Below are 26,506 nucleotides of genomic sequence, written 5' to 3' on the forward strand. Positions count from 1 at the left end.
GTATTAGTTTGGGGATTGATACAGGGCTATGGGGAGAGAGTGGGACATTGGGATTTGGTTGGGGATTCATAGAGGACAATGGGGAGAGAGTGGGGCAGTGGGATTAGTTTGTGGGTTGATACAGGGCTATAGGGAGACAGGGGGCAGTGGGATTAATTTGAGGATTCATACAGGACAATGGGGAGAGAGCGGGGCAGTCGGATTAGTTTGGGGATTGATACAGGGCCATGGGGAGTGAGTGCGGCTTTGGCTTTAGTTTGGGATTGATACAGGGCTCTGGGGAGAGAGTGGGGCAGTGGGAATAGTTTGGGATTGATACAGGGCTATGGCGAAAGTACGGGGCATTGGGATTAGATTGGGGATTGATACAGGGCTGTGGGGAGAGAGTGGGGCTGTGGGCTTAGTTTGGGATTCATACAGGATGAATGGGGAGGGAGCGGGAAAGTGGGATTAGTTTGGGGATTCATACAGGGCCATGGGGATAGAGTGGGGCAGTGGGATTAGTTTGGGATTGGTACAGGACTATGGGGAGAGACCGGGACAGTGGGATTAGTTTGGGGATTGATGCAGGGCCATGGGAATAGAGTGGGGCAGTGGGATTAGTTTGGGATTGATACAGGGCAATGGGGAGAGAGATTGGGACAGTGGGATTAGTTTGGGACTGATATAGGGCGATGGAGAGAGAGCAGAACAGTGAGATTAGTTTGGGGATTGATACAGGTTTATGGGGAGAGAGTGGGGCAGTGGGATTAGTTTGGGATTGATACAGGGCGATGGAGTGAGAGTGGCACAGTGGGATTAGTTTGTGATTGATAGATGTCTATGGGGAGAGAGCAGGACAGTGGGATTAGTTTGGGATTGATACAGGGCTATGAGGAGAGTGGGGCAGTGGGATTAGTCTGGGATTATTACAGGGCTATGGGGACAGAGTGGGACAGTGTGATTAGTTTGGAATTGATTTAGAGTGATGAGGAGTGAGTGGGGCAGTGGGGTTAGTTTGGGGATGGATTCAGGGCTATGGGGAGAGAGTGGGGCAGTGGGATTAGTTTGGGGATTCATACAGGGCTATGGGGAATGGGTGGGGCAGTGGGATTAGTTTGTGATTGATAAAGGGCGATGGGGAGAGAGTGGGGCAGTGGGATTAGTTTGGGGATTGATACAGGGCTATGGGGAGCGAGTGGGGCAGTGGGATTAGTTTGGGGATTGATACAGGGCTATGGGGAGAGAGTGTGGCAGTGGGATTAGTTTGGGAATTGATACAGGGCTATGGGGAGAGAGTGGGACAGTGGGATTAGTTTGGGGATTGATACAGGGCGATGGGGAGAGAGTGAGACAGTGGGATTAGTTTGGGGATTGATACAGGGCGATGGGGAGAGAGTGGGACAGTGGGATTAGTTGGGGATTGATACAGGGCTATGGGGAGTGAGTGGGACAGTGGGATTATTTTGGGATTGATACAGAGCGATGGGGAGAGAGCGGGGCAGTGGGATTAGATTGGGGAATGATACAGGGCGATGTGGAGAGAGCAGAGCAGTGGGATTAGTTTGGGGATTGATACAGGACTATGGGGAGAGAGCAGGGCAGTGGGATTAGTTTCGAGTTTTACAGAGGGCTATGGGGAGAGGGCGGGGCAGTGGGATTAGTTTGGGGATTGACACAGGGCTAAGGGGAGAGAGCAGGGCAGTAGGATTAGTTTGGGGATTAATACAGGGCTATGGGGAGAGATCAGAGCTTTGGGATTAGTTTGGGGCTGATAGAGGGCTATGGGGAGAGAGTGGGACAGTGGGATTAGTTTGGGGATTGATACAGGGCTATGGGGAGAGAGTGGGACAGTGGGATTAGTTTGGGATTGATACAGGGCGATGGAGTGAGAGTGGGACAGTGGGATTAGTTTGGGATTGATACAGGGCGATGGAGTGAGAGTGGCACAGTGGGATTAGTTTGTGATTGATAGACGTCTATGGGGAGTGAGTGGGACTGTGGGTTTAGTTTGGGATTGATACGGTGCGATGGGGTGAGAGTCTGGGAGTGGGATTAGTTTGGGGATTGATACAGGGCCATGGGAATAGAGTGGGGCAGTGGGATTAGTTTGGGATTGAAACAGGACTATGGGGAGAGAGTGTGACTTTGGGATTTGTTTGGGTATTGATGAAGGGCTAGGGGAGAGAGCGGGGCAGTGGGATTAGTTTGGGATTGATACAGGGCGATGGAGTGAGAGTTTCACAGTGGGATTAGTTTGTGATTGATAGACGTCTATGGGGAGTGAGTGGGACAGTGGGATTGGATTGGGATTGATACGGTGCGACGGGGAGAGAGTGTGGCAGTGGGATTAGTTTGGGGATTGATACAGGGCTATGAGGAGAGAGTGGGACAGTGGGATTAGTTTGGGGATTGATACAGGGCTATGGGTAGAGAGTGGGGCAGTGGGATTAGTTGGGGATTGATACAGGGCTAAGGGGAGAGAGCAGGGCAGTGCGATTATTTTGGGGATTGATACAGGGCTATGGGGAGAGAGCGGGGCAGTGGGATTAGTTAGGGGATTGATACAGGGCTATGGGGAGAGAGCGGGGCATTGGGATTAGTTAGGGGATTGATACAGGGCTATGGGGAGTGTGTGGGACAATGGGATTAGTTTGGGATGGATACAGGGCGATGGAGTGAGCGTGGGACAGTGGGATTAGTTTGGGATTGATAGACGTCTATGAGGAGTGAGTGGGACAGTGGGTTTAGTTTGGGATTGATACGGTGCGATGAGATGAGATTCTGGGAGTGGGATTAGTTTGAGGATTGATACAGGGCTATGGGGAGAGTGGGACAGTGAGATTAGTTTGGGGATTGATACAGGGCGATGGGGAGAGAGTGAGACAGTGGGATTAGTTTGGGGATTGATACAGGGCGATGGGGAGAGAGTGGGACAGTGGGATTGGTTGGGGATTGATACAGGGCTATGGGGAGTGAGTGGGACCGTGGGATTAGTTTCGAGTTTTACACAGGGTTATGATGAGAGGGCGGGGCAGTGGGATTAGTTTGGGAATTGATACATGGATATGGGGAGAGAGTGCGGCAGTGGGATTAGTTTGGTATTGACACAGAGTTATGGGAGAGAGTGGGGCAGTGGGATTAGTTTGGGATTGATCCAGGGCTTTGGGGAGAGAGTGGGACATTGGGATTTGTTTGGGGATTGATGAAGGTCCATGGGGACAGAGAGGGGCAGTGGGAATAGTTTGTGATTGATACAGGGCTTTGGGAAGTGATTGGGGCAGTGGGATTAATTTGGGATTGATACAGGTCTTTGGGGAGATAGCGGGGCAGTGGGATTAGTTTGGCATTGATACAGGGCTATAGGGAGAGAGCAGGACAGCGGGATTAGTTTGGGATTGATACAGGGCTTTGGGGAGAGAGTGGGACAGTGGGATTAGTTTGGGATTGATACAGGGCGATGGGGAGAGAGGAGGGCAGTGGGATTAGTTTGGGATTGATACAGGGCGATGGGGAAAGAGTGGGGCAGGGTCATTAGTTTGGGATTAGTCCAGGGATATGGGGAGAGAGTGGGACATTGGGATTTGTTTGGGGATTGATACAGGGCTATGGGGACAGTGTGGGGCAGTGGGATTAGTTTGGGGATTGATACAGGGCTATGGGGAGAGAGCGGGGCAGTGGGATTAGTTTGGGGATTGATACAGGGCTATGGGGAGAAAGCGGGGCAGTGGGATTAATTTGGGGATTGATACAGGGCTATGGGGAGAGAGCGGGGCAGTGGGATTAATTTGGGGATTGATACAGGGCAATGGAGTTAGTGTGGGACAGTGGGATTAGTTTCGAGTTTGATACAGGGCTATGGGGAGTAGGCGGGGCAGTGGGATTAGTTTGGGGATTGATACAGGGCTTTGGAGAGGGAGCCGGACTTTGGGATTAGTTTGGGATTGATACAGGGCTATGGGGAGAGAGTGGGACAGTGGGATTAGTTTGGGATTGATACAGGTTTATGGGAAGTGAGTGGGGCAGTGGGATCATTTTGGGACTGATACAGGTCAATGGAGTTAGTGTGGGACTGTGGGATTAGATGGGATTGAAACAGGGCTATGGGGAGAGAGTTTGGGACAGTGGGATTAGTTTGGGATTGATATAGGGCTATGGGAAGTGATTGGGGCAGTGGGATTAGTTTGGGATTGATACAGGGCTATGGGGAGAGAGTGGGACAATGGGATTAGTTTGGGGATTGATACAGGGCTATGGGGATAGAGTGCGACAGTGGGATTAGGTTGGGATTGATTTAGAGGGATGGGGAGAGAGCGGGGCAGTGGGATTAGTTTGGAGTTTGATACAGATCTATGAGGAGTGAGTGGGGCAGTGGGATTAGTTTGGGGATTGATACAGGACAATGGGGAGAGAGTGGGTCTGTGGGATTAGTTTGGGGATTGATACAGGACTATGGGGAGAGAGCGGGGCAGTGGGATTAGTTTGGGATTGATATAGGGCGATGGAGTGAGAGTGGGACAGTGGGATTAGTTTGGGATTGATACAGGGCGATGGGGAAAGTGTGGGGCAAGGGCATTGGTTTGGGATTAATCCAGGGATATGGGGAGAGAGTGGGACATTGGGATTTGTTTCGGGATTGATGAAGTGCCATGGGGTCAGAGTGGGGCAGTGGGAATAGTTTGGGATTGATACAAGACTATGGGAAGTGAGTGGGACAGTGGGAATATTTTGGGATTGATATAGGGCGATGGAGTGAGAGTGGGACAGTGGGATTAGTTTGGGGATTGATACCGGGCTATGGGGAGAGAGTGGGGCAGTGGGATTAGTTTGGGGATTGATACAGGGCTAATGGGAGAGAGCAGGGCAGTGGGATTAGTTTGGGATTGATACAGGGTGATGGAGTGAGAGTGCGACAGTGGGATTAGGTTGGGATTGATTTAGAGGGATGGGGAGAGAGCGGGGCAGTGGGATTAGTTTGGAGTTTGATACAGATCTATGAGGAGTGAGTGGGGCAGTGGGATTAGTTTGGGGATTGATACAGGACAATGGGGAGAGAGTGGGTCTGTGGGATTAGTTTGGGGATTGATACAGGACTATGGGGAGAGAGCGGGGCAGTGGGATTAGTTTGGGATTGATATAGGGCGATGGAGTGAGAGTGGGACAGTGGGATTAGTTTGGGATTGATACAGGGCGATGGGGAAAGTGTGGGGCAAGGGCATTAGTTTGGGATTAATCCAGGGATATGGGGAGAGAGTGGGACATTGGGATTTGTTTCGGGATTGATGAAGTGCCATGGGGTCAGAGTGGGGCAGTGGGAATAGTTTGGGATTGATACAAGACTATGGGAAGTGAGTGGGACAGTGGGAATATTTTGGGATTGATATAGGGCGATGGAGTGAGAGTGGGACAGTGGGATTAGTTTGGGGATTGATACCGGGCTATGGGGAGAGAGTGGGGCAGTGGGATTAGTTTGGGGATTGATACAGGGCTAATGGGAGAGAGCAGGGCAGTGGGATTAGTTTGGGATTGATACAGGGTGATGGAGTGAGAGTGGGACAGTGGGATTAGTTTGTTATTGATACAGGGCTAATGGGAGAGAGCAGGGCAGTGAGATTAGTTTGGGGATTGATACACGTTGATGTGGAGACAGCAGGGGAGTGGGATTTGTTCGGGATTGATACAGGAGTAATGTGGAGAGAGCGGGGCAGTGGGATTAGTTTGGGGATTGATACAGTGCTATGGGGAGAGAGTTGGGCCGTGGGATTAGTTTGGGGATTGATACACGTTGATGTGGAGAGAGCAGGGCTGTGGGATTACTTTGGGATTGATACAGGGCTATGGGGAGAGAGCGGGACACTGGGATTAATTTGGTGATTGATACATGGCAATGTGGAGTGAGTGGGGCAGTGGGATTAGTTTAACTGGGATTCACGCTATGATATCATTAGTATTTAATGCTGAGCTGTGGTTTAAGATGCCCTATGATGTATTCTCCTCTCTCACTCTGTTACTAACAGGGCTCCGAGCTATCTGGATGGGCTGCTGGGCGTTATAATCTCCAGGGATTTGATCTCAATCATAACTTTGCTGATCTGAATACTGTTCTTTGGGATGCAGAGGATGAATCACAAGATCCCAGTCTGATCCAGAATCATTTCATCCCTGTACCAGCTTATTACACTTGGCCCAATGCCTCAGTAAGTAAAGGAATTTATCTCAGTGGCAGATACCCACTGTACCACAGTGTACGTTTTGGGGTGTGGGGGTTTTGGGGTGTGGGGGTTTTGGGGTATGGATATATTGGGGTATGGGTGTTTGGGGTATGGGGTTTTTGGGGTGTGTGTGTTTTGGGGTGTGGGGGTTTTGGGGTATGGATATATTGGGGTATGGGTGTTTGGGGTATGGGGGTTTTGGGGTGTGTGCGTTTTGGGGCGTGGGGGTTTTGGGGTATGGATATATTGGGGTATGGGTGTTTTGGGGTATGGGTTTTTGGGGTGTGTGCATTTTGGGGTATGGGGGGTTGGTGTGTGGGGGTTTTGGCGTATGGATATATTAGGGTATGGGTGTTTTGGGGTATGGGGGTTTTGGGGTGTGGGTGTTTTGGGGTATGGGGGTTTAGGGGTATGGGGGTTTTGTGGTATGGATGTATTGGGGTAAGGGGTTTTGGTGTGTGGATATATTGGGGTGTGGATATATTGGGGTATGGATGTATTGGGGTATGAGTGTTTTGTTGTATGGGGATTTTGGGGATGAGTGTTTTGGGGTATGGGGGTTTTGGGGTATGGATGTATTGGGGTATGGGCGTTTTGGGGTATGGGGGTTTTGGGGTATGGATGTATTGGGGTAAGGGGTTTTGGTGTGTGGATATATTGGGGTATGGATGTATTGGGGTATGGGCGTTTTGGGGTATGGGGGTTTTGTGGTATGGATGTATTGGGGTAAGGGGTTTTGGTGTGTGGATATATTGGGGTGTGGATATATTGGGGTATGGATGTATTGGGGTATGAGTGTTTTGTTGTATGGGGATTTTGGGGATGAGTGTTTTGGGGTATGGGGGTTTTGGGGTATGGATGTATTGGGGTATGGGCGTTTTGGGGTATGGGGGTTTTGGGGTATGGATGTATTGGGGTATGGGGGTTTTGGGGTATGGATGTATTGGGATATGGATGTATTGGGGTATGGGGGTTTTGGGATATGGATATATTGGGATGTGGATATATTGGGATATGGATGTATTGGAGTGTGGGAGTTTTGGGGTGTGGATGTATTGGGGTATGGGGGATTTGGGGTATGGGGTATTTGGGGTCTAGGGGGTTTTGGGGTATGGATATATTGGGGTATGGGGGTTTTGCATATGGTGGTTTTGGGGATGAGTGTTTTGGGGTATGGGGGTTTTGGGTATGGATGTATTGGTGTATGGGGGTTTTGGGTATGGATGTATTGGAGTATGGATGTATTGGGGTATGGAGGTTTTGGCATATGGATATATTGGGGTATGGGGGTTTTGGGTATGGATGTATTGGGGTATGGGGGTTTTGGGGTATGGATGTATTGGGGTATGGGGGTTTTGGGGATGAGTGTTTTGGGGTATGGGGTTTTGGGGTATGGGGGTTTGGGGTATGGATGTATTGGGGTATGTGGGTTTTGGGGTATGGCTGTATTGGGGTATGTGGGTTTTGGGGTATGGATGTATTGGGGTATGGAGGTTTTGGGGTATGGATGTATTGGGGTATGGAGGTTTTGGCATATGGATATATTGGGGTATGGAGGTTTTGGCATATGGATATATTGGGGTATGGGGTTTTGGGTATGGATGTATTGGGGTATGGGGGTTTTGGGGATGAGTGTTTTGGGGTATGTGGGTTTTGGGGTATGGATGTATTGGGGTATGTGGGTTTTGGGGTATGGATGTATTGGGGTATGGAGGTTTTGGGGTATGGATGTATTGGGGTATGGAGGTTTTGGCATATGGATATATTGGGGTATGGGGGTTTTGGAATATGGATGTATTGGGGTATGAGGGTTTTGGGGGGTGGATGTATTGGGGTATGGGGGTTTTGGAATATGGATGCATTGGGGTATGGGTGTTTTGGAATATGGATGTATTGGGGTATGGGGGTTTTGGGGTGTGCATGTATTGGGGTATGGGGGTTTTGGGGTGTGGATGTATTGGGGTATGGGGGTTTTGGAATATGGATGCATTGGGGTATGGGGGTTTTGGAATATGGATGTATTGGGGTATGGGGGTTTTGGGGTGTGCATGTATTGGGGTATGGGGGTTTTGGGGTGTGGATGTATTGGGGTATGGGGGTTTTGGAATATGGATGCATTGGGGTATGGGGGTTTTGGAATATGGATGTATTGGGGTATGGGGGTTTTGGGGTGTGCATGTATTGGGGTATGGGGGTTTTGGAATATGGATGTATTGGGGTATGGGGGTTTTGGAATATGGATGCATTGGGGTATGGGGGTTTTGGAATATGAATGTATTGGGGTATGTGGGTTTTGGGGTATGCATGTATTGGGGTATGGGGGTTTTGGGGATGAGTGTTTTGGGGTATGGGGGTTTTGGGGTATGGATGTATTGGGGTATGGGGGTTTTAGGGTAAAGGTGTTTTTTATTCTTTCATTGGAGGTGAGTGTCACTGGCTGGGCCAGCATTTATTGACCATCCCTAGTTGCCCTTGAGAAGGTGGTGGTGAGCTGCCTTCTTGATCCGCTGCAGTCCATGTGGTGTAGGTACACCCACAGTGCTGTTAGGGAGGGAGTTCCAGGATTTTGACCCAGTGACAGTGAAGGAATGGTGATATATTTCCAAGTCAGGATGGTGAGTGACTTGGAGGGGAACTTCCAGGTGGTGGTGTTCCCATCTATCTGCTGCCCTTGTCCTTCTAGATGGTAGTGGTCGTGGGTTTGGAAGGTGCTGTCGAAGGAGCCTTGGTGAATTCCTGCAGTGCATCTTGTAGATGGTACACACTGCTGCTACTGTGCGTCGGTGGTGGAGGGAGTGAATGTTTGCGGATGTGGTGCCAATCAAGTGGCTGCTTTGTCCTGGATGGTGTCGAGCTTCTTGAGTGCTGTGGGAGCTGCACTCGTCCAGGCAAGTGGAGAGTATTCCATCACACTCCTGACTTGTGTCTTGTAGATGGTGGAGAGGCTTTGGGGAGTCAGGAGGTGAATTACTCATCGCAGGATTCCCAGCCTCTGAGCTGCTCTTGTAGCCGCAGTATTTCTATGGCTGGTCCAGTTCAGTTTCTGGTCAATGGTAACCCCCAGGATGTTGATAGTGGGGGATTCAGTGATGGTAATGCCATTGAATGTCAAGGGGTGATGGTTGGATTCTCTCTTGTTGGAGATGGTCATTGCCTGACACTTGTGTTAGTCAGGAGGACTTTGCAGGGTTGACAGGGCTGAGTTTGCTGTTGTTGTTTCTGGGGCCTAGGTCAATGCCGGATGGTCCGTGCAGATTCATCCTTTTTGTTCACTTCATAGTGATTTGTCTGGCTTGGCCATTTCACGGCCATTTGCTGTGGGTCTGGAGTCACATGTAGGACAGACCGGGTAAGAACAGCAGATTTCCTTCCCTAAATGACATGAGTGAACCAGATGGGTTTTTACATCAATCGATGATAGTTTCATGGTCACCATCACTGAGACTAGTTTTATATCCCACATTTATTAATTGAATTTAAATTCCACCAGCAGCCGTGGGATTTGAACCTGGGTCCCCAGAGCATTAACCTAGGCCTCGAGATTACTGGCCCAGTGATGTTACCACAATGCCACCACATTCCCTGTTGAATTTGGGGGCATTAGGATCTGGGGGTATTGGGGCCTGGGTGCCAGGGTATTGTGTACAGGGTACTGCGGTTTGGGGGAATTGGGGTATGAGGGTATCAAGGGGCTGGGGTATTGGAGCACAGGAGTATTGATGTGCAGGATATTAGGGTACAAGGATATGGGAATGGGGTATTAGGTAGGGAGTATCATGTAAGGGGTATTAGGAAATGGGGTATTAGGTAGAGGTATTAGGTAGGTGGGGGTGGTAGGTAGGGTTAGTAGGTAGGGGGTATTAGGTAGGGGGTGTTAGCTAGGGGTATTAATTAGGAAGTATTAGGAAATAGGGTATTAGGTAGGGGGATTAGGAAATGGGGTGTTAGTTAGGGGGTATTAGTTAGGTAGGTGGTATTAAATAGGCGGTATTAAGTAGGGGGTATAAGGTAGGGAGTATTAGGTAAGGGGTATTAGGTAGGGGTATTAGGTAAGGGGTAGTAGAAAATGGGGTATGAAGTAGGGGGTATAAAGTAGGGGGTTTTAGGTAGGGGGTATTAGGTAGGGGGTATTAAGTAGGGGGTATTAGGTAAGGGGTAGTAGAAAATAGGGTATTAGGTAGGGGGTATTAAGTAGGGGGTATGAGGTAGGGGGTTTTAGGTAGGGGGTATTAGGTAGGAGTTTTTAGGTAGATTGTATTAGGTAGGGGTATTAGATAAGGGGTAATAGAAAATGGAGTATGAGGTAGGGGTATTAGTTATGGGGTATGAGGTGGGGGTATGAGCTAGGGGGTATTAGTTACGGGGTATTAGGTAGGGAGTATGAGGTAGGGGGTATGAGGTAGGGGGTATTAGTTAGGGGGTATGAGTTAGGGGGTATGAGGTAGGGGGTATTAGTTAGGGGGTATTAGGTAGGGGGTATCAGGTAGGGGGTATTAGTTAGGGGCTATTAGATAGGGGGTTTTAGGTAGGGGGGTATTAGGTAGGGGGTATTAGGTAGGGGGTATTAGGTAGAGGGTATTAGGTAGGGAGTATTAGGTAGGGGTAGGGGGTATTAGGTAGGGGGTATGAGGTAGGGGGTATGAGGTAGGGGATATTAGGTAGGGGCGTTTAGGTAGGGGGTATGAGGTAGGGGGTATTAGGTAGAGGGTATTAGGTAGGGGGTATGAGGTAGGGGTAGGGGATATTAGGTAGGGGTATGAGGTAGGGGGTATGAGGTAGAGGGTATGAGGTAGGGGGTATTAGTTAGGGGGTATTAGGTAGGGGGTATTAGTTAGGGGATATTAGGTAGAGGGTATTAGGTAGGGGGTATTAGGTAGGGGTAGGGGGTATTAGGTAGGGGCTATTAGTTAGGGGATATTAGGTAGAGGGTATTAGGTAGGGGGTATTAGGTAGGGGTAGGGGGTATTAGGTAGGTGGTATGAGGTAATGGGTATGAGGTAGGGGGTATTAGTTATGGGCTATTAGTTAGGGGGTATTAGTTAGGGGGTATGAGGTAGGGGGTATTAGGTAGAGGGTATTAGGTAGGGGGTATGAGGTAGGGGTAGGGGATATTAGGTAGTGGTATGAGGTAGGGGGTATGAGGTAGAGGGTATGAGGTAGGGGGTATTAGTTAGGGGGTATTAGGTAGGGGCTATTAGGGGATATTAGGTAGAGGGTATTAAGTAGGGGGTATTAGGTAGGGGTAGGCGGTATTAGGTAGGTGGTATGAGGTAGGGGTATTAGGTAGAGGGTATTAGGTAGGGGGTATGAGGTAGGGGATATTAGGTAGCGGGTATTAGGTAGCGGGTATGAGGTAGGGGTAGGGGGTATTAGGTAGGGGTTATGAGGTAGGGGGTATGAGGTAGAGGGTATGAGGTAGGGGGTATTAGTTAGGGGGTATTAGGTAGGGGTTATGAGGTAGGGGTAGGGGGTATGAGGTAGGGGGCATTAGGTAGAGGGTATTAGGTAGAGGGTATTAGGTAGGGGGTATTAGTTAGGGGGTATTAGGAAGAGGGTATTAGGTAGGGGGTATTAGGTAGAGGATATTAGGTAGGGGGTCTTAGTTAGGCGGTATTAGGAAGAGGGTATTAGGTAGGGGATATGAGGTAGGGGTAGGGGGGTATTAGGTAGGGGGTATGAGGTAATGGGTATGAGGTAGGGGGTATTAGTTATGGGGTATTAGTTAGGGGGTATTAGGTAGGGGGTATTAGGTAGGGGGTATGAGGTAGGGGGCATTAGTTAGGGGGTATTAGTTAGGGGGTATTAGGTAGGGGGTATTAGTTAGGGGGTATTAGTTAGGGGGTATGAGGTAGGGGGTATGAAGTAGGAGGTATTAGGTAGGGGGTATTAGTCAGGGGGTATGAGGTAGGAGGTATTAGTTAGGGGGTATTAGTTAGGGGGTATTAGCTAGGGGGTATTAGTTAGGGGGTATTAGGTAGGGGGTATTAGTTAGGGGGTATTAGGTAGGGGGTATTAGTTAGGGGTATGAGGTAGGGGGTATGAGGTAGGGGGTATTAGGTAGGGGGTATTAGGTAGGGGGTATTATTTAGGGGATATTAGGTAGGGGGTATTAGTTAGGGGGTATTAGTCAGGGGGTATTAGTTAGGGGGTATTAGGTAGGGGGTATTAGTTAGGGGGTATGAGGTAGGGGGTATTAGGTAGGGGGTATTAGGTAGGGGGTATTAATCAGGGGGTATTAGGTAGGGGGTATTAGTTAGGGGGTATTAGTTAGGGGGTATTAGTTAGGGGGTATTAGGTAGGGGGTATTAGTTAGGGGGTATGAGGTAGTGGGTATGAGGTAGGGGATATTAGGTAGGGGGTATTTGTTGGGGGTATTAGGTATTGGGTATGAGGTAGGGGTAGGGGGTATGAGGTAGGGTGTGTTAGGTAGAGGGTATTAGGTAGGGGCTATTAGTTAGGGGGTATTAGTTAGGGGGTATTAGGTAGGGGGTATTAGGTAGGGGTATGAGGTAGGGGGTATTAGTTGGGGGTATTAGGTAGGGGGTATGAGGTAGGGGTAGGGGGCATTAGTTAGGGGGTATGAGGCAATGGGTATGAGGTAGGGAGTATTAGGTAGGGGGTATGAGGTAGGGGGTATTAGTTAGGGGGTATTAGTTAAGGGGTATTAGTTAGGGGGTATTAGGTAGGGAGTATGAGGTAGGGGAATGAGGTAGGGGGTATTAGTTAGGGGGTATGAGGTAGGGGGTATGAGGTATTAGTTAGGGGCTATTAGGTAGGCATTATGAGGTAGGGATAGGGGGTATGAGGTAGGGGGCATTAGGTAGAGGGTATTAGGTAGAGGGTATTAGGTAGAGGGTATTAGGTAGGGGGTATTAGTTAGGGGGTATTAGGAAGAGGGTATTAGGTAGGGGGTATTAGGTAGAGGGTATTAGGTAGGGGGTATTAGTTAGGCGGTATTAGGAAGAGGGTATTAGGTAGGGGGTATTAGGTAGGGGGTATGAGGTAGGGGGTATTAGTTGGGGGCATTAGTTAGGGGGTATGAGGCAATGGGTATGAGGTAGGGAGTATTAGGTAGGGGGTATGAGGTAGGGGGTATTAGTTAGGGGGTATTAGTTAAGCGGTATTAGTTAGGGGGTATTAGGTAGGGAGTATGAGGTAGGGGGTATGAGGTAGGGGGTATTAGTTAGGGGGTATTAGTTAGGGGGTATGAGGTAGGGGGTATTAGTTAGGGGCTATTAGGTAGGCATTATGAGGTAGGGATAGGGGGTATGAGGTAGGGGGCATTAGGTAGAGGGTATTAGGTAGAGGGTATTAGGTAGAGGGTATTAGGTAGGGGGTATTAGTTAGGGGGTATTAGGAAGAGGGTATTAGGTAGGGGGTATTAGGTAGAGGGTATTAGGTAGGGGGTATTAGTTAGGCGGTATTAGGAAGAGGGTATTAGGTAGGGGATATGAGGTAGGGGTAGGGGGTATGAGGTAGGGGGTATTAGGTCGGGGGTATGAGGTAGGGGGTATTAGTTAGAGGGTATTAGTTAGGGGGTATTAGGTAGGGGGTATTAGGTAGGGGGTATTAGTTAGGGGGTATTAGTTAGGGGGTATGAGGTAAGGGGTATGCGGTAGGAGGTATTAGGTTGGGGGTATGAGGTAGGGGGTATGAGGTAGGGGGTATGAGGTAGGGGATATTAGGTAGGGGGTATGAGGTAGGGGGTATTAGGTAGGGGGTATGAGGTAGGAGGTATTAGGTAGGGGGTATTAGGTAGGGGGTATTAGTTAGTGGGTATTAGGTAGGGGGTATTAATCAGGGGGTATTAGGTAGGGGGTATTAGTTAGGGGGTATTAGTTAGGGGGTATTAGTCAGGGGATATTAGTTAGGGGGTATTAGGTAGGGGGTATTAGTTAGGGGGTATTTGTTAGGGGGTATTAGGGGGTATTAGTTAGGGGGTATTAGGTAGGGGGTATTAGTTAGGGGGTATGAGATAGGGGGTATGAGGTAGGGGGTGTTAGGTAGAGGGTATTAGGTAGGGGCTATTAGTTATGGTGTATTAGTTAGGGGGTATTAGGTAGGGGTATTAGGTAGGGGGTATGAGGTAGGGGGTATTAGTTGGGGTATTAGGTAGGGGGTATGAGGTAGGGGTAGGGGGCATTAGTTAGGGGGTATGAGGCAATGGGTATGAGGTAGGGAGTATGAGGTAGGGGGTATGAGGTAGGGTGTATTAGTTGGGGGTATTAGTTAGGGGGTATTAGTTAGGCGGTATTAGGTAGGGAGTATGAGGTAGGGGGTATGAGGTAGCAGGTATTAGTTAGGGGGTATGAGGTAGGGGGTATGAGGTAGGGTGTATTAGTTAGGGGGTATTAGTTAGGGGGTATTAGGTAGGAAGTATGAGGTAGGGGGTATGAGGTAGGGGTATTAGTTATGGGGTATGAGGTGGGGGTATGAGCTAGGGGGTATTAGTTACGGGGTATTAGGTAGGGAGTATGAGGTAGGGGGTTTGAGGTAGGGGGTATTAGTTAGGGTGTATGAGTTAGGGGGTATGAGGTAGGGGGTATTAGTTAGGGTGTATGAGTTAGGGTGTATGAGTTAGGGGGTATTAGGTAGGGGGTATCAGGTAGGGGGTATTAGTTAGGGGCTATTAGGTAGGGGGTTTTAGGTAGGGGGTTTTAGGGGGCAGTCACTATTTGTGCTTTTCCAACATGAACATTTTTCCTGTCTACAGGTTGGTCCTGAAACCAGAGCAGTTATCAAATGGATGAGGAAGATCCCGTTTGTGTTGAGTGCAAATCTACATGGGGGAGATATGGTGGTTTGTTACCCGTTCGACATGGCCCGCAGCTCCTGGCTGGGCCGGGAACTGACACCTACCGCAGATGATGATGTTTTCCGCTGGCTCTCTGCTGTCTATGCATCAAGTCACCGAGCGATGGTGCAGCACGACCGGCGGCTCTGTCATGGTACCAACTTCATGCAGCACAGCAACGTCATCAATGGAGCAGACTGGCATACGGTGCCTGGCAGTGAGTTCCCTCAATAAACGCTTCACGCAACAAGCGCACAGACCGACCACAGGCAAAGAGGCATTAAGCACCCAAATAAATCAGCCAACACGCCCCCTCAGCACTGACCCACCGACAGTGCAGCACTCCCGCAGTACTGACCCTCTGACAGTGAATCACTCCCTCAATACTGACCCTCTGACAGTGCAGCACTCCCTCAGTACTGACCCTCTGACAGTGCAGCACTCCCTCAGCAAAGACACTCTGACAGTGCAGCACTCCCTCAGTAATGACCCTCTGACAGTGCGGCACTCCCTCTGTACTGACCCTCTGACAGTGCAGCACTCCCTCAGTAATGACCCTCTGACAGTGCGGCACTCCCTCAGTACTGACCCTCTGACAGTGCAGCAGTCCCTCAGTACTGACCCTCTGACAGTGCAGCAGTCCCTCAGTACTGACCTTCCGACAGTGCAGCACTCCCTCAGTACTGACCCCCTGACAGTGCAGCACGCCCTCAGTACTGACCCTCTGACAGTGCAGCACTCCCTCGGTACTGACCCACTGACAATGCAGCAATCCCTCAGTACTGAACCTCTGACAGTGCAGCACTCCCTCAGTACTGACCCTCTGACAGTGCAGCACTCCCTCAGTACTGACTCTCTGACAGTGCAGCACTCCCTCAGTACTGACCCTCTGACAGTGCAGCACTCCCTCAGTACTGACACTCAGAGAGTGCAGCACTCCCTCAGTACTGACCCTCCGACAGTGCAGCACTCCCTCAGTACTGTCCCTCTGACAGTGCAGCACTCCCTCAGTACTGACCATCTGACAGTGCAGCACTCCCTCACTACTGACCCTCTGACAGTGCAGCACTCCCTCAGTACTGACACTCAGAGAGTGGAGCATTCCCTCAATACTGACCCTCTGACAGTGCTGCGCTCCCTCAGTACTGATCCACTGACAGTGCAGCTTTCCCTCAGTACTGACCCTCTGAGAGTGCAGCACTCCCTCAGTACTAAACCTCAAAAGGTGCAGCAATCCCTAGGTACTGACCCTCTGACAGTGTAGCACTCGCTCGGTACTGAGCCTCTGACAGTGCAGCACTCCCTCAGTACTGACAGCCGACAGAGCAGCAGTCCCTCAGTACTGATCCTCTGACAGTGCAGCGCTCCCTCAGTACTGACCCTCTGACAGTGCAGCACTCCCTCAGTACTGACCTTCTGACAGTGCGGCACTTCCTCAGTACTGACCCTCTGACAGTGCAGCACTCCCTCAGTACTGACCCTCTGACAGTGCAGCACTCCCTCAGCACTGACCCTCTGACAGTGCAGCATTCCCTCAGTACTGACCCTCTGACAGTGCGGCACTCCCTCAGTACTGACCCTCTGACAGTGCGGCATTCCCTCAGCACTGACCCTCTGACAATGCAGCACTCTCTCAGTACTGACCCTCTGACAGTGCGGCACTCCCTCAGTACTGACCCTCTGACAGTGCAGCAAACCCTCAGTACTGACCATCTGACAATGCAGCACTACCTCAGTACTGACCCTCTGACAGTGCGGCACTCCCTCAGTACTGAACCTCTGACAGTGCAGCACTACCTCAGTACTGACCCTCTGACAGTGCAGCACTCCCTCAGTACTGACCCTCCGACAGAGCAGCACTCCCTCAGTACTGACCCGCCGAGAGTGCACCATTCCCTCAGTACTGACCCTCAACAGTGCAGCACTCCCTCAGTACTGACCTTCTGACAGTGCAGATTTCTCTCAGTACTGACCCTCTGACAGTGCAGCACTCCATCAGTACTGACCCTCTGACAGTGCGGCACTCCCTCAGTACTGACCTTCTGACAATGCAGCACTCCCTCAGTACTGACCCTCTGACAGTGCAGCACTCCCTCAGTACTGACCCTCTGATAGTGCCGCACTCCCTCAGTACTGACCATCTGACAATGCAGCACTCCCTCGGTACTGACCCACTGAAAGTGCAGCACTCCCTCATTACTGACCCTCTGATAGTGCCGCACTCCCTCATTACTGACCCTCTGACAGTGCAGCACTCCCTCGGTACTGAACCTCTGACAGTGCGGAGCTCCCTCAGTACTGACCCTCAACAATGCAGCACTCCCTCAGTACTGACCCTCTGACAGTGCAGCACTCCCTCAGTACTGACCCACTGACAATGCAGCACTCCCTCAGTAATGACCCTGTGACAGTGCAGCACTCCCTCAGTACTGACCCTCTGACAGTGCAGCGCTCCCTCAGTACTGACACTCTGACAATGCAGCACTCACTCAGTACTGACCCTCAACAATGCAGCACTCCCTCAGTACTGATCTTCTGACAGTGCGACAGTCCCTCAGTACTGACCCTCTGACAGTGCAGCACTCCCTCAGTACTGACCTTCTGACAGTGCAGCACTCCCTCAGTACCGACCATCCGACAATGCAGCAGTCCCTCAGTACTGACCATCCGACAATGCAGCACTCCCTCAGTACTGACCCTCTGACAGTGCAGCACTCCCTCAGTACTGACCCTCTGACAGTGCAGCACTCCCTCAGTACTGACCCTCAACAATGCAGCACTCCCTCAGTACTGACCTTCTGATAGTGCGGCACTTCCTCAGTACTGTTCCTCTGACAGTGCAGCACTCCCTCAGTACTGACCCACTGACAATGCAGCACTCCCTCAATACTGACCCTCTGACAGTGCAGCACTCCCTCAGTACTGACCCTCTGACAATGCAGCACTCCCTCAGTACTGACCCTCTGACAGTGCGGCACTCCCTCAGTACTGACCCTCTGACAATGCAGCACTCCCTCAGTACTGACCCTCTGACAATGCAGCACTCCCTCAGTACTGACCCTCTGACAATGCAGCACTCCCTCAGTACTGAAACTCTGACAATGCAGCACTCCCTCAGTACTGACCCTCTGACAATGCAGCACTCCCTCAGTTCTGAAACTCTGACAGTGCAGCACTCCCTCAGTACTGACCCTCTGACAGTGCAGCACTCCCTCAGTACTGAGCCGCAACAATGCAGCACTCCCTCAGTACTGACCCTCTGACAGTGCAGAACTCCCTCGGTACTGACCCGCCGAGAGTGCACCATTCCCTCAGTACTGACCGTCAACAATGCAGCACTCCCTCAGTACTGACCTTCTGACAGTGCAGAATTACCTCCGTACTGACCCTCTGACAGTGCAGCACTCCCTCAGTACTGACCCTCAACAATGCAGCACTCCCTCAGTACAGATCTCTGACATTGCGGCACTCCCTCAGCACTGACCCTCCGACAATGCAGCACTCCCTCAGTACTGACCCTCTGACAGTGCGGCACTCCCTCAGCACTGACCCTCTGAAAATGCAGCACTCCCTCAGTACTGACCAACTGACAGTGCGGCACTCCCTCAGCACTGACCCTCTGACTGTGCAGCACTCCCTCAGCACTGACCCTCTGACAGTGCAGCACTCCCTCAGTACTGACCCTCTGACAGTGCGGCACTCCCTCAGTACTGAACCTCTGACAGTGCAGCACTACCTCAGTACTGACCCTCTGACAGTGCGGCACTCCCTCAGTACTGACCCTCCGACAGAGCAGCACTCCCTCAGTACTGACCCGCCGAGAGTGCACCATTCCCTCAGTACTGACCCTCAACAGTGCAGCACTCCCTCAGTACTGACCTTCTGACAGTGCAGATTTCCCTCAGTACTGACCCTCTGACAGTGCAGCACTCCATCAGTACTGACCCTCTGACAGTGCGGCACTCCCTCAGTACTGACCATCTGACAATGCAGCACTCCCTCGCTACTGACCCACTGAAAGTGCAGCACTCCCTCAGTACTGACCCTCTGATAGTGCCGCACTCCCTCATTACTGACCCTCTGACAGTGCAGCACTCCCTCGGTACTGAACCTCTGACAGTGCAGCACTCCCTCAGTACTGACCCTCTGACAGTGCGGCACTCCCTCAGTACTGAACCTCTGACAGTGCATAACTCCCTCAGTACTGACCCGCCGAGAGTGCACCATTCCCTCAGTACTGACCCTCAACAGTGCAGCACTCCCTCAGTACTGACCTTCTGACAGTGCAGATTTCCCTCAGTACTGACCCTCTGACAGTGCATCACTCCATCAGTACTGACCCTCTGACAGTGCGGCACCCCCTCAGTACTGACCCTCTGATAGTGCCGCACTCCCTCATCACTGACCCTCTGACAGTGCAGCACTCCCTCGGTACTGAACCTCTGACAGTGCGGAGCTCCCTCAGTACTGACCCTCAACAATGCAGCACTCCCTCAGTACTGACACTCTGACAGTGCAGCACTCCCTCAGCACTGACTCTCTGACAGTGCAGCACTCCCTCAGTACAGATCCTCTGACAGTGCGGCAATAACTCAGCACTGACCCTCTGACAGTGCAGTACTCCCTCAGTAATGACCCTCTGACAGTGCAGCAGTCCCTCAGTAATGACCCTCTGACAGTGCAGCACTCCCTCAGTAATGACCCTCTGACAGTGCAGCACTCTCTCAGTACTGATCCACTGACAGTGCAGCACTCACTCAGTACTGACCCTCAACAATGCAGCACTCCCTCAGTACTGATCTTCTGACAGTGCGACAGTCCCTCAGTACTGACCCTCCGACAGTGCAGCACTCCCTCAGTACAGACCCTCTGACAGTGCAGCACTCCCTCAGTACTGACCCTCCAACAGTGCAGCTCTCCCTCAGTACTGACCCTCCGACAGTGCAGCACTCCCTCAGTACAGACCCTCTGACAGTGCAGCACTCCCTCAGTACTGACCTTCTGACAGTGCAGCACTCCCTCAGTACTGACCATCCGACAATGCAGCAGTCCCTCAGTACTGACCATCCGACAGTGCAGCACTCCCTCAGTACTGACCCTCTGACAGTGCAGCACTCCCTCAGTACTGACCCTCTGACAGTGCAGCAGTCCCTCAGTACTGACCCTCCGACAATGCGGCATTCCCTCAGTACTGACCCTGCGACAGTGCAGCACTCCCTCAGTACTGACCCTCTGACAGTGCAGCACTCCCTCAGTACTGACCCTCTGACAGTGCAGCACTCCCTCAGTACTGACCCTCAACAATGCAGCACTCCCTCAGTACAGATCCTCTGACAGTGCAGCACTCCCTCAATAATGACCCTCTGACAGTGCAGCAGTCCCTCAGTACTGACCCTCTGACAGTGCAGCACTCCCTCAGTACTGACCCTCTGACAGTGCAACACTCCCTCAGTACTGACCCTCTGACAATGCAGCACTCACTCAGTACTGATCCACTGACAGTGCAGCACTCACTCAGTACTGACCCTCAACAATGCAGCACTCCCTCAGTACTGATCTTCTGACAGTGCGACAGTCCCTCAGTACTGACCCTCTGACAGTGCAGCACTCCCTCAGTACTGACCTTCTGACAGTGCAGCACTCCCTCAGTACCGACCATCCGACAATGCAGCAGTCCCTCAGTACTGACCATCCGACAATGCAGCACTCCCTCAGTACTGACCCTCTGACAGTGCAGCACTCCCTAGGTACTGACCCTCTGACAGTGCAGCACTCCCTCAGTACTGACCCTCAACTATGCAGCACTCCCTCAGTACTGACCTTCTGATAGTGCGGCACTTCCTCAGTACTGTTCCTCTGACAGTGCAGCACTCCCTCAGTACTGACCCACTGACAATGCAGCACTCCCTCAATACTGACCCTCTGACAGTGCAGCACTCCCTCAGTACTGACCCTCTGACAATGCAGCACTCCCTCAGTACTGACCCTCTGACAGTGCGGCACTCCCTCAGTACTGACCCTCTGACAATGCAGCACTCCCTCAGTACTGAAACTCTGACAGTGCAGCAGTCCCTCAGTACTGACCCTCTGACAGTGCAGCACTCCCTCAGTACTGAGCCGCAACAATGCAGCACTCCCTCAGTACTGATCCTCTGACAGTGCAGCACTCCCTCAGTACAGACCCAATGACAATGCAGCACTCCCTCAGTACTGACCCTCTGACAGTGCACCCCCCCTCAGTACTGATCCTCTGACAATGCAGCACTCCCTCAGTACTGACCCTCTGACAGTGTGGCACTCCCTCAGTACTGACCCTCTGACAATGCAGCTCTCCCTCAGTACTGACCCTCTGACAATGCAGCACTCCCTCAGTACTGAAACTCTGACAATGCAGCACTCCCTCAGTACTGAAACTCTGACAGTGCAGCACTCCCTCAGTACTGAAACTCTGACAGTGCGGCACTCCCTCAGTACTGACCCTCTGACAGTGCAGCAGTCCCTCAGTACTGAGCCGCAACAATGCAGCACTCCCTCAGTACTGATCCTCTGACAGTGCAGAACTCCCTCGGTACTGACCCGCCGAGAGTGCACCATTCCCTCAGTACTGACCGTCAACAATGCAGCACTCCCTCAGTACTGATCTTCTGACAGTGCAGAATTCCCTCCGTACTGACCCTCTAACAGTGCAGCACTCCATCAGTACTGAACCTCTGACAATGCAGCACTCCCTCGGTAATGACCCTCTGAAAGTGCAGCACTCCCTCAGTACTGACCCTCAACAATGCAGCACTCACTCAGTACAGATCTCTGACATTGCGGCACTCCCTCAGCACTGACCCTCCGACAGTGCAGCACTCCCTCAGAACAGACCCACTGACAGTGCGGCACTCCCTCAGTACTGACCCTCTGACAGTGCAGCACTCCCTCAGTACTGAACTTCTGATGGTGCGGCACTTCCTCAGTACTGTTCCTCTGACAGTGCAGCACTCCCTCAGTATTGACCCTCTGACAATGCAGCACTCCCTCAGTACTGAACCTCTGACAGTGCAGCACTCCCTCAGTACTGACCCTCTGACAGTGCAGCACTCCCTCAATACTGACCCTCTGACAGTGCAGCACTCCCTCAGCACAGACACTCTGACAGTGCAGCACTCCCTCAGTACTGACCCTCTGACAGTGCATCACTCCCTCTGTACTGACCCTCTGACAGTGCAGCACTCCCTCAGTAATGACCCTCTGACAGTGCGGCACTCCCTCAGTACTGACCCTCTGACAGTGCAGCACTCCCTCAGTACTGACCTTCCGACAGTGCAGCACTCCCTCAGTACTGACCCCCTGACAGTGCAGCACGCCCTCAGTACTGACCCTCTGACAGTGCAGCACTCCCTCGGTACTGACCCACTGACAGTGCAGCAATCCCTCAGTACTGAACCTCTGACAGTGCAGCACTCCCTCAGTACTGACACTCAGAGAGTGCAGCACTCCCTCAGTACTGACACTCAGAGAGTGCAGCACTCCCTCAGTACTGACCCTCTGACAGTGCAGCACTCCCTCAGTACTGACACTCAGAGAGTGCAGCACTCCCTCAATACTGACCCTCTGACAGTGCTGCGCTCCCTCAGTACTGATCCACTGACAGTGCTGCTCTCCCTCTGTACTGACCCTCTGACAGTGCAGCACTCCCTCAGTACTGACCCTCTGACAGTGCAGCACTCCCTCAGTACTAAACCTCAACAGTGCAGCAATCCCTCAGTACTGACCCTCTGACAGTGTAGCAATCCCTCAGTACTGACCCTCTGACAGTGTAGCACACCCTCGGTACTGAGCCTCTGACAGTGCAGCACTCCCTCAGTACTGACAGCCGACAGAGCAGCAGTCCCTCAGTACTGATCCTCTGACAGTGCAGCGCTCCCTCAGTACTGACCTTCTGACAGTGCGGCACTTCCTCAGTACTGACCCTCTGACAGTACAGCGCTCCCTCAGCACTGACCCTCTGACAGTGCAGCATTCCCTCAGTACTGACCCTCTGACAGTGCGGCACTCCCTCAGTACTGACCCTCTGACAGTGCGGCATTCCCTCAGCACTGACCCTCTGACAATGCAGCACTCCCTCAGTACTGACCCTCTGACAGTGCGGCACTCCCTCAGCACTGACCCTCTGAAAATGCAGCACTCCCTCAGTACTGACCCTCTGACAGTGCGGCACTCCCTCAGCACTGACCCTCTGACTGTGCAGCACTCCCTCAGCACTGACCCTCTGACAATGCAGCACTCCCTCAGTACTGACCCTCTGACAATGCGGCACTCCCTCAGTACTGAACCTCTGACAGTGCAGCACTACCTCAGTACTGACCCTCTGACAGTGCGGCACTCCCTCAGTACTGACCCTCTGACAGAGCAGCACTCCCTCAGCACTGACCCTCTGACTGTGCAGCACTCCCTCAGCACTGACCCTCTGACAATGCAGCACTCCCTCAGTACTGACCCTCTGACAGTGCGGCACTCCCTCAGTACTGAACCTCTGACAGTGCAGCACTACCTCAGTACTGACCCTCTGACAGTGCGGCACTCCTTCAGTACTGACCCTCCGACAGAGCAGCACTCCCTCAGTACTGACCCGCCGAGAGTGCACCATTCCCTCAGTACTGACCCTCAACAGTGCAGCACTCCCTCAGTACTGACCTTCTGACAGTGCAGATTTCCCTCAGTACTGACCCTCTGACAGTGCAGCACTCCATCAGTACTGACCCTCTGACAGTGCGGCACTCCCTCAGTACTGACCATCTGACAATGCAGCACTCCCTCGGTACTGACCCACTGAAAGTGCAGCACTCCCTCAGTACTGACCCTCTGATAGTGCCGCACTCCCTCATTACTGACCCTCTGACAGTGCAGCACTCCCTCGGTACTGACCCTCTGACAGTGCAGCACTCCATCAGTACTGACCCTCTGACAGTGCGGCGCTCCCTCAGTACTGACCCTCTGACAGTGCAGCACTCCCTCAGTACTAACCCTCTGACAGTGCAGCACTCCCTCAGTACTGACCCTCTGACAGTGCAGCACTCCCTCAGTACTGACCCTCTGACAATGAAGCACTCCCTCAAAACTGAAACTCTGACAGTGCAGCACTCGCTCAGTACTGACCCGCAACAATGCAGCACTCCCTTAGTACTGATCCTCTGACAGTGCAGAACTCCCTCGGTACTGACCCGCCGAGAGTGCACCATTCCCTCAGTACTGACCGTCAACAATTCCGCACTCCCTCAGTACTGACCTTCTGACAGTGCAGAATTCCCTCCGTACTGACCCTCTGGCAGTGCAGCACTCCATCAGTACTGACCCTCTGACAATGCAGCACTCCCTCGGTAATGACCCTCTGAAAGTGCAGCACTCCCTCAGTACTGACCCTCAACAATGCAGCACTCCCTCAGTACTGACCCTCAACAATGCAGCACTCCCTCAGAACTGACCCTCTGACAGTGCGGCACTCCCTCAGTACTGACCTTCTGACAATGCGGCACTTCCTCAATACTGACCCTCTGACAGTGCAGCACTCCCTCAGTACTGACCCTCTGACAGTGCAGCACTCCCTCAATACTGACCCTCCGACAGTGCAGCACTCCCTCAGTACTGACACTCAGAGAGTGCAGCACTCCCTCAATAATGACCCTCTGACAGTGCAGCACCCCCTCAGTACTGACGCTCAACAATGCAGCAATCCCTCAGTACCGATCCTCTGACAATGCAGCACTCCCTCAGTACTGACCCTCTGACAGTGCAGCACTCCCTCAGTACTGACCCTCAACAATGCAGCACTCCCTCAGTACTGACCCTCTGACAGTGCAGCACTACCTCAGTACTGGCCTTCTGCCAGTGCGGCACTCCCTCGGTACTGACACTCTGACAGTGCAGCGCTCCCTCAGTACTGACCCTCTGACAGTGCAGCGCTCCCTCAGTACTGACCCTCTGACAGTGCAGCACTCCCTCAGTACTGACCCTCCGACAGTGCGGCACTCCCTCAGTACTGACCCTCTGACAGTGCAGCACTCCCTCGGTGCTGACCCTCTGACAGTGCAGCACTCCCTCAGTACTGAACCTCTGACAGTGCAGCACTCCCTCAGTACTGACCCTCAACAATGCAGCACTCCCTCAGTACCTACCTTCTGACAGTGCGGCATTCCCTCAGTACTGACCCTCCGACAGTCCAGCACTCCATCAGTACTGACCCTCTGACAATGCAGCACTCCCTCGGTACTGACCCTCTGAAAGTGCAGCACTCCCTCAGTACTGACCCTCTGACAGTGCGGCATGCCCTCAGTACTGACCCTCCGACAGTGCAGCACTCCCTCAGTACTGACCCTATGACAGTGCAGCACTCCCTCAGGACTGAACCTCTGACAGTGCAGCACTCCCTCAGTACTGAGCCTCTGACAGTGCAGCACTCCCTCAGTACTGACCCTCTGACAGTGCAGCACTCCCTCAGTACTGACGTTCTGACAGTGCAGCACTCCCTCCGTACTGATCATCTGACAGTGCGGCACTCCCTCTGTACTGACCCTCTGACAGTGCAGGACTCCCTCAGTACTGACCCTCTGACAGTGCAGCACTCACTCAGTACTGACCCTCTGACAGTGCGGCACTCCCTCAGTACTGAACCTCTGACAATGCTCACTCCCTCAGTACTGACTCTGTGACAGTGCGGCACTCCCTCATTACTGACCCTCTGAAAGTGAAGCACTCCCTCAGTACTGACCCTCCGACAGTGCGGGACTCCCTCAGTACTGACCCTCCGACAGTGCAGCACTCCCTCAGTACTGACACTCAGAGAGTGCAGCGTTCCCTCAGTACTGAACCTCTGACAGTGCAGCGCTCCCTCAGTACTGACCCTCTGACAGTGCAGCGCTCCCTCAGTACTAACCCTCTGACAGTGCGGCACTCCCTCAGTACTGACCGTCTGACAATGCAGCACTCCCTCAGTACTGACCCTCTGACAGTGCGGCACTCCCTCAGTACTGACCCTCTGACAGTGCAGCACTCCCTCAGTACTGACCGTCTGACAATGCAGCACTCCCTCAGTACTGACCCTCTGACAGTGCAGCACCCCCACAGTACTGACCCTCTGACAGTGCAGCACTCCCTCGGTACTGACCCTCTGACAGTGCGGAGCGCCCTCAGTACTGGCCCTCAACAATGCAGCACTCCCTCAGTACAGATCCTCTGACAGTGCAGCACTCCCTCAGCACTGACCCTCTGACAGTGCAGCACTCCCTCAGTAATGACCCTCTGAAAGTGCAGCACTCCCTCAGTACTTACCTTCTGACAGTGCGGCACTCCCTCAGTACTGACCCTCTGACAATGCAGCACTCCCTCAGTACTGACCCTCTGACAGTGCGGCACTCCCTCAGTTCTGAAACTCTGACAGTGCAGCACTCCCTCAGTACTGACCCTCTGACAGTGCAGAATTCCCTCCGTACTGACCCTCTGAGCGTGCAGCACTCCATCAGTACTGACCCTCTGACAA

The 26,506-nt window shown here is 52.2% G+C and overlaps 1 protein-coding gene across 1 annotated transcript in view; it reads left to right on the forward strand.

Moving 5' to 3' along the window:
* Positions 1 to 26,506, forward strand: part of LOC121283107 (probable carboxypeptidase X1) — a 1,354,098-nt gene that overhangs the window by 1,285,115 nt on the left and 42,477 nt on the right. Inside the window, exons 10-11 of the mRNA XM_041197221.1 lie at positions 5,997 to 6,176; positions 14,905 to 15,202. Coding sequence (XP_041053155.1) covers positions 5,997 to 6,176; positions 14,905 to 15,202 — 478 coding nt within the window. The remainder of the gene's footprint in view (positions 1 to 5,996; positions 6,177 to 14,904; positions 15,203 to 26,506) is intronic.

The sequence above is a fragment of the Carcharodon carcharias genome, chromosome 1, assembly GCF_017639515.1.
Source record: "Carcharodon carcharias isolate sCarCar2 chromosome 1, sCarCar2.pri, whole genome shotgun sequence".
Classification (NCBI taxonomy): Eukaryota; Metazoa; Chordata; class Chondrichthyes; order Lamniformes; family Lamnidae; genus Carcharodon; species Carcharodon carcharias.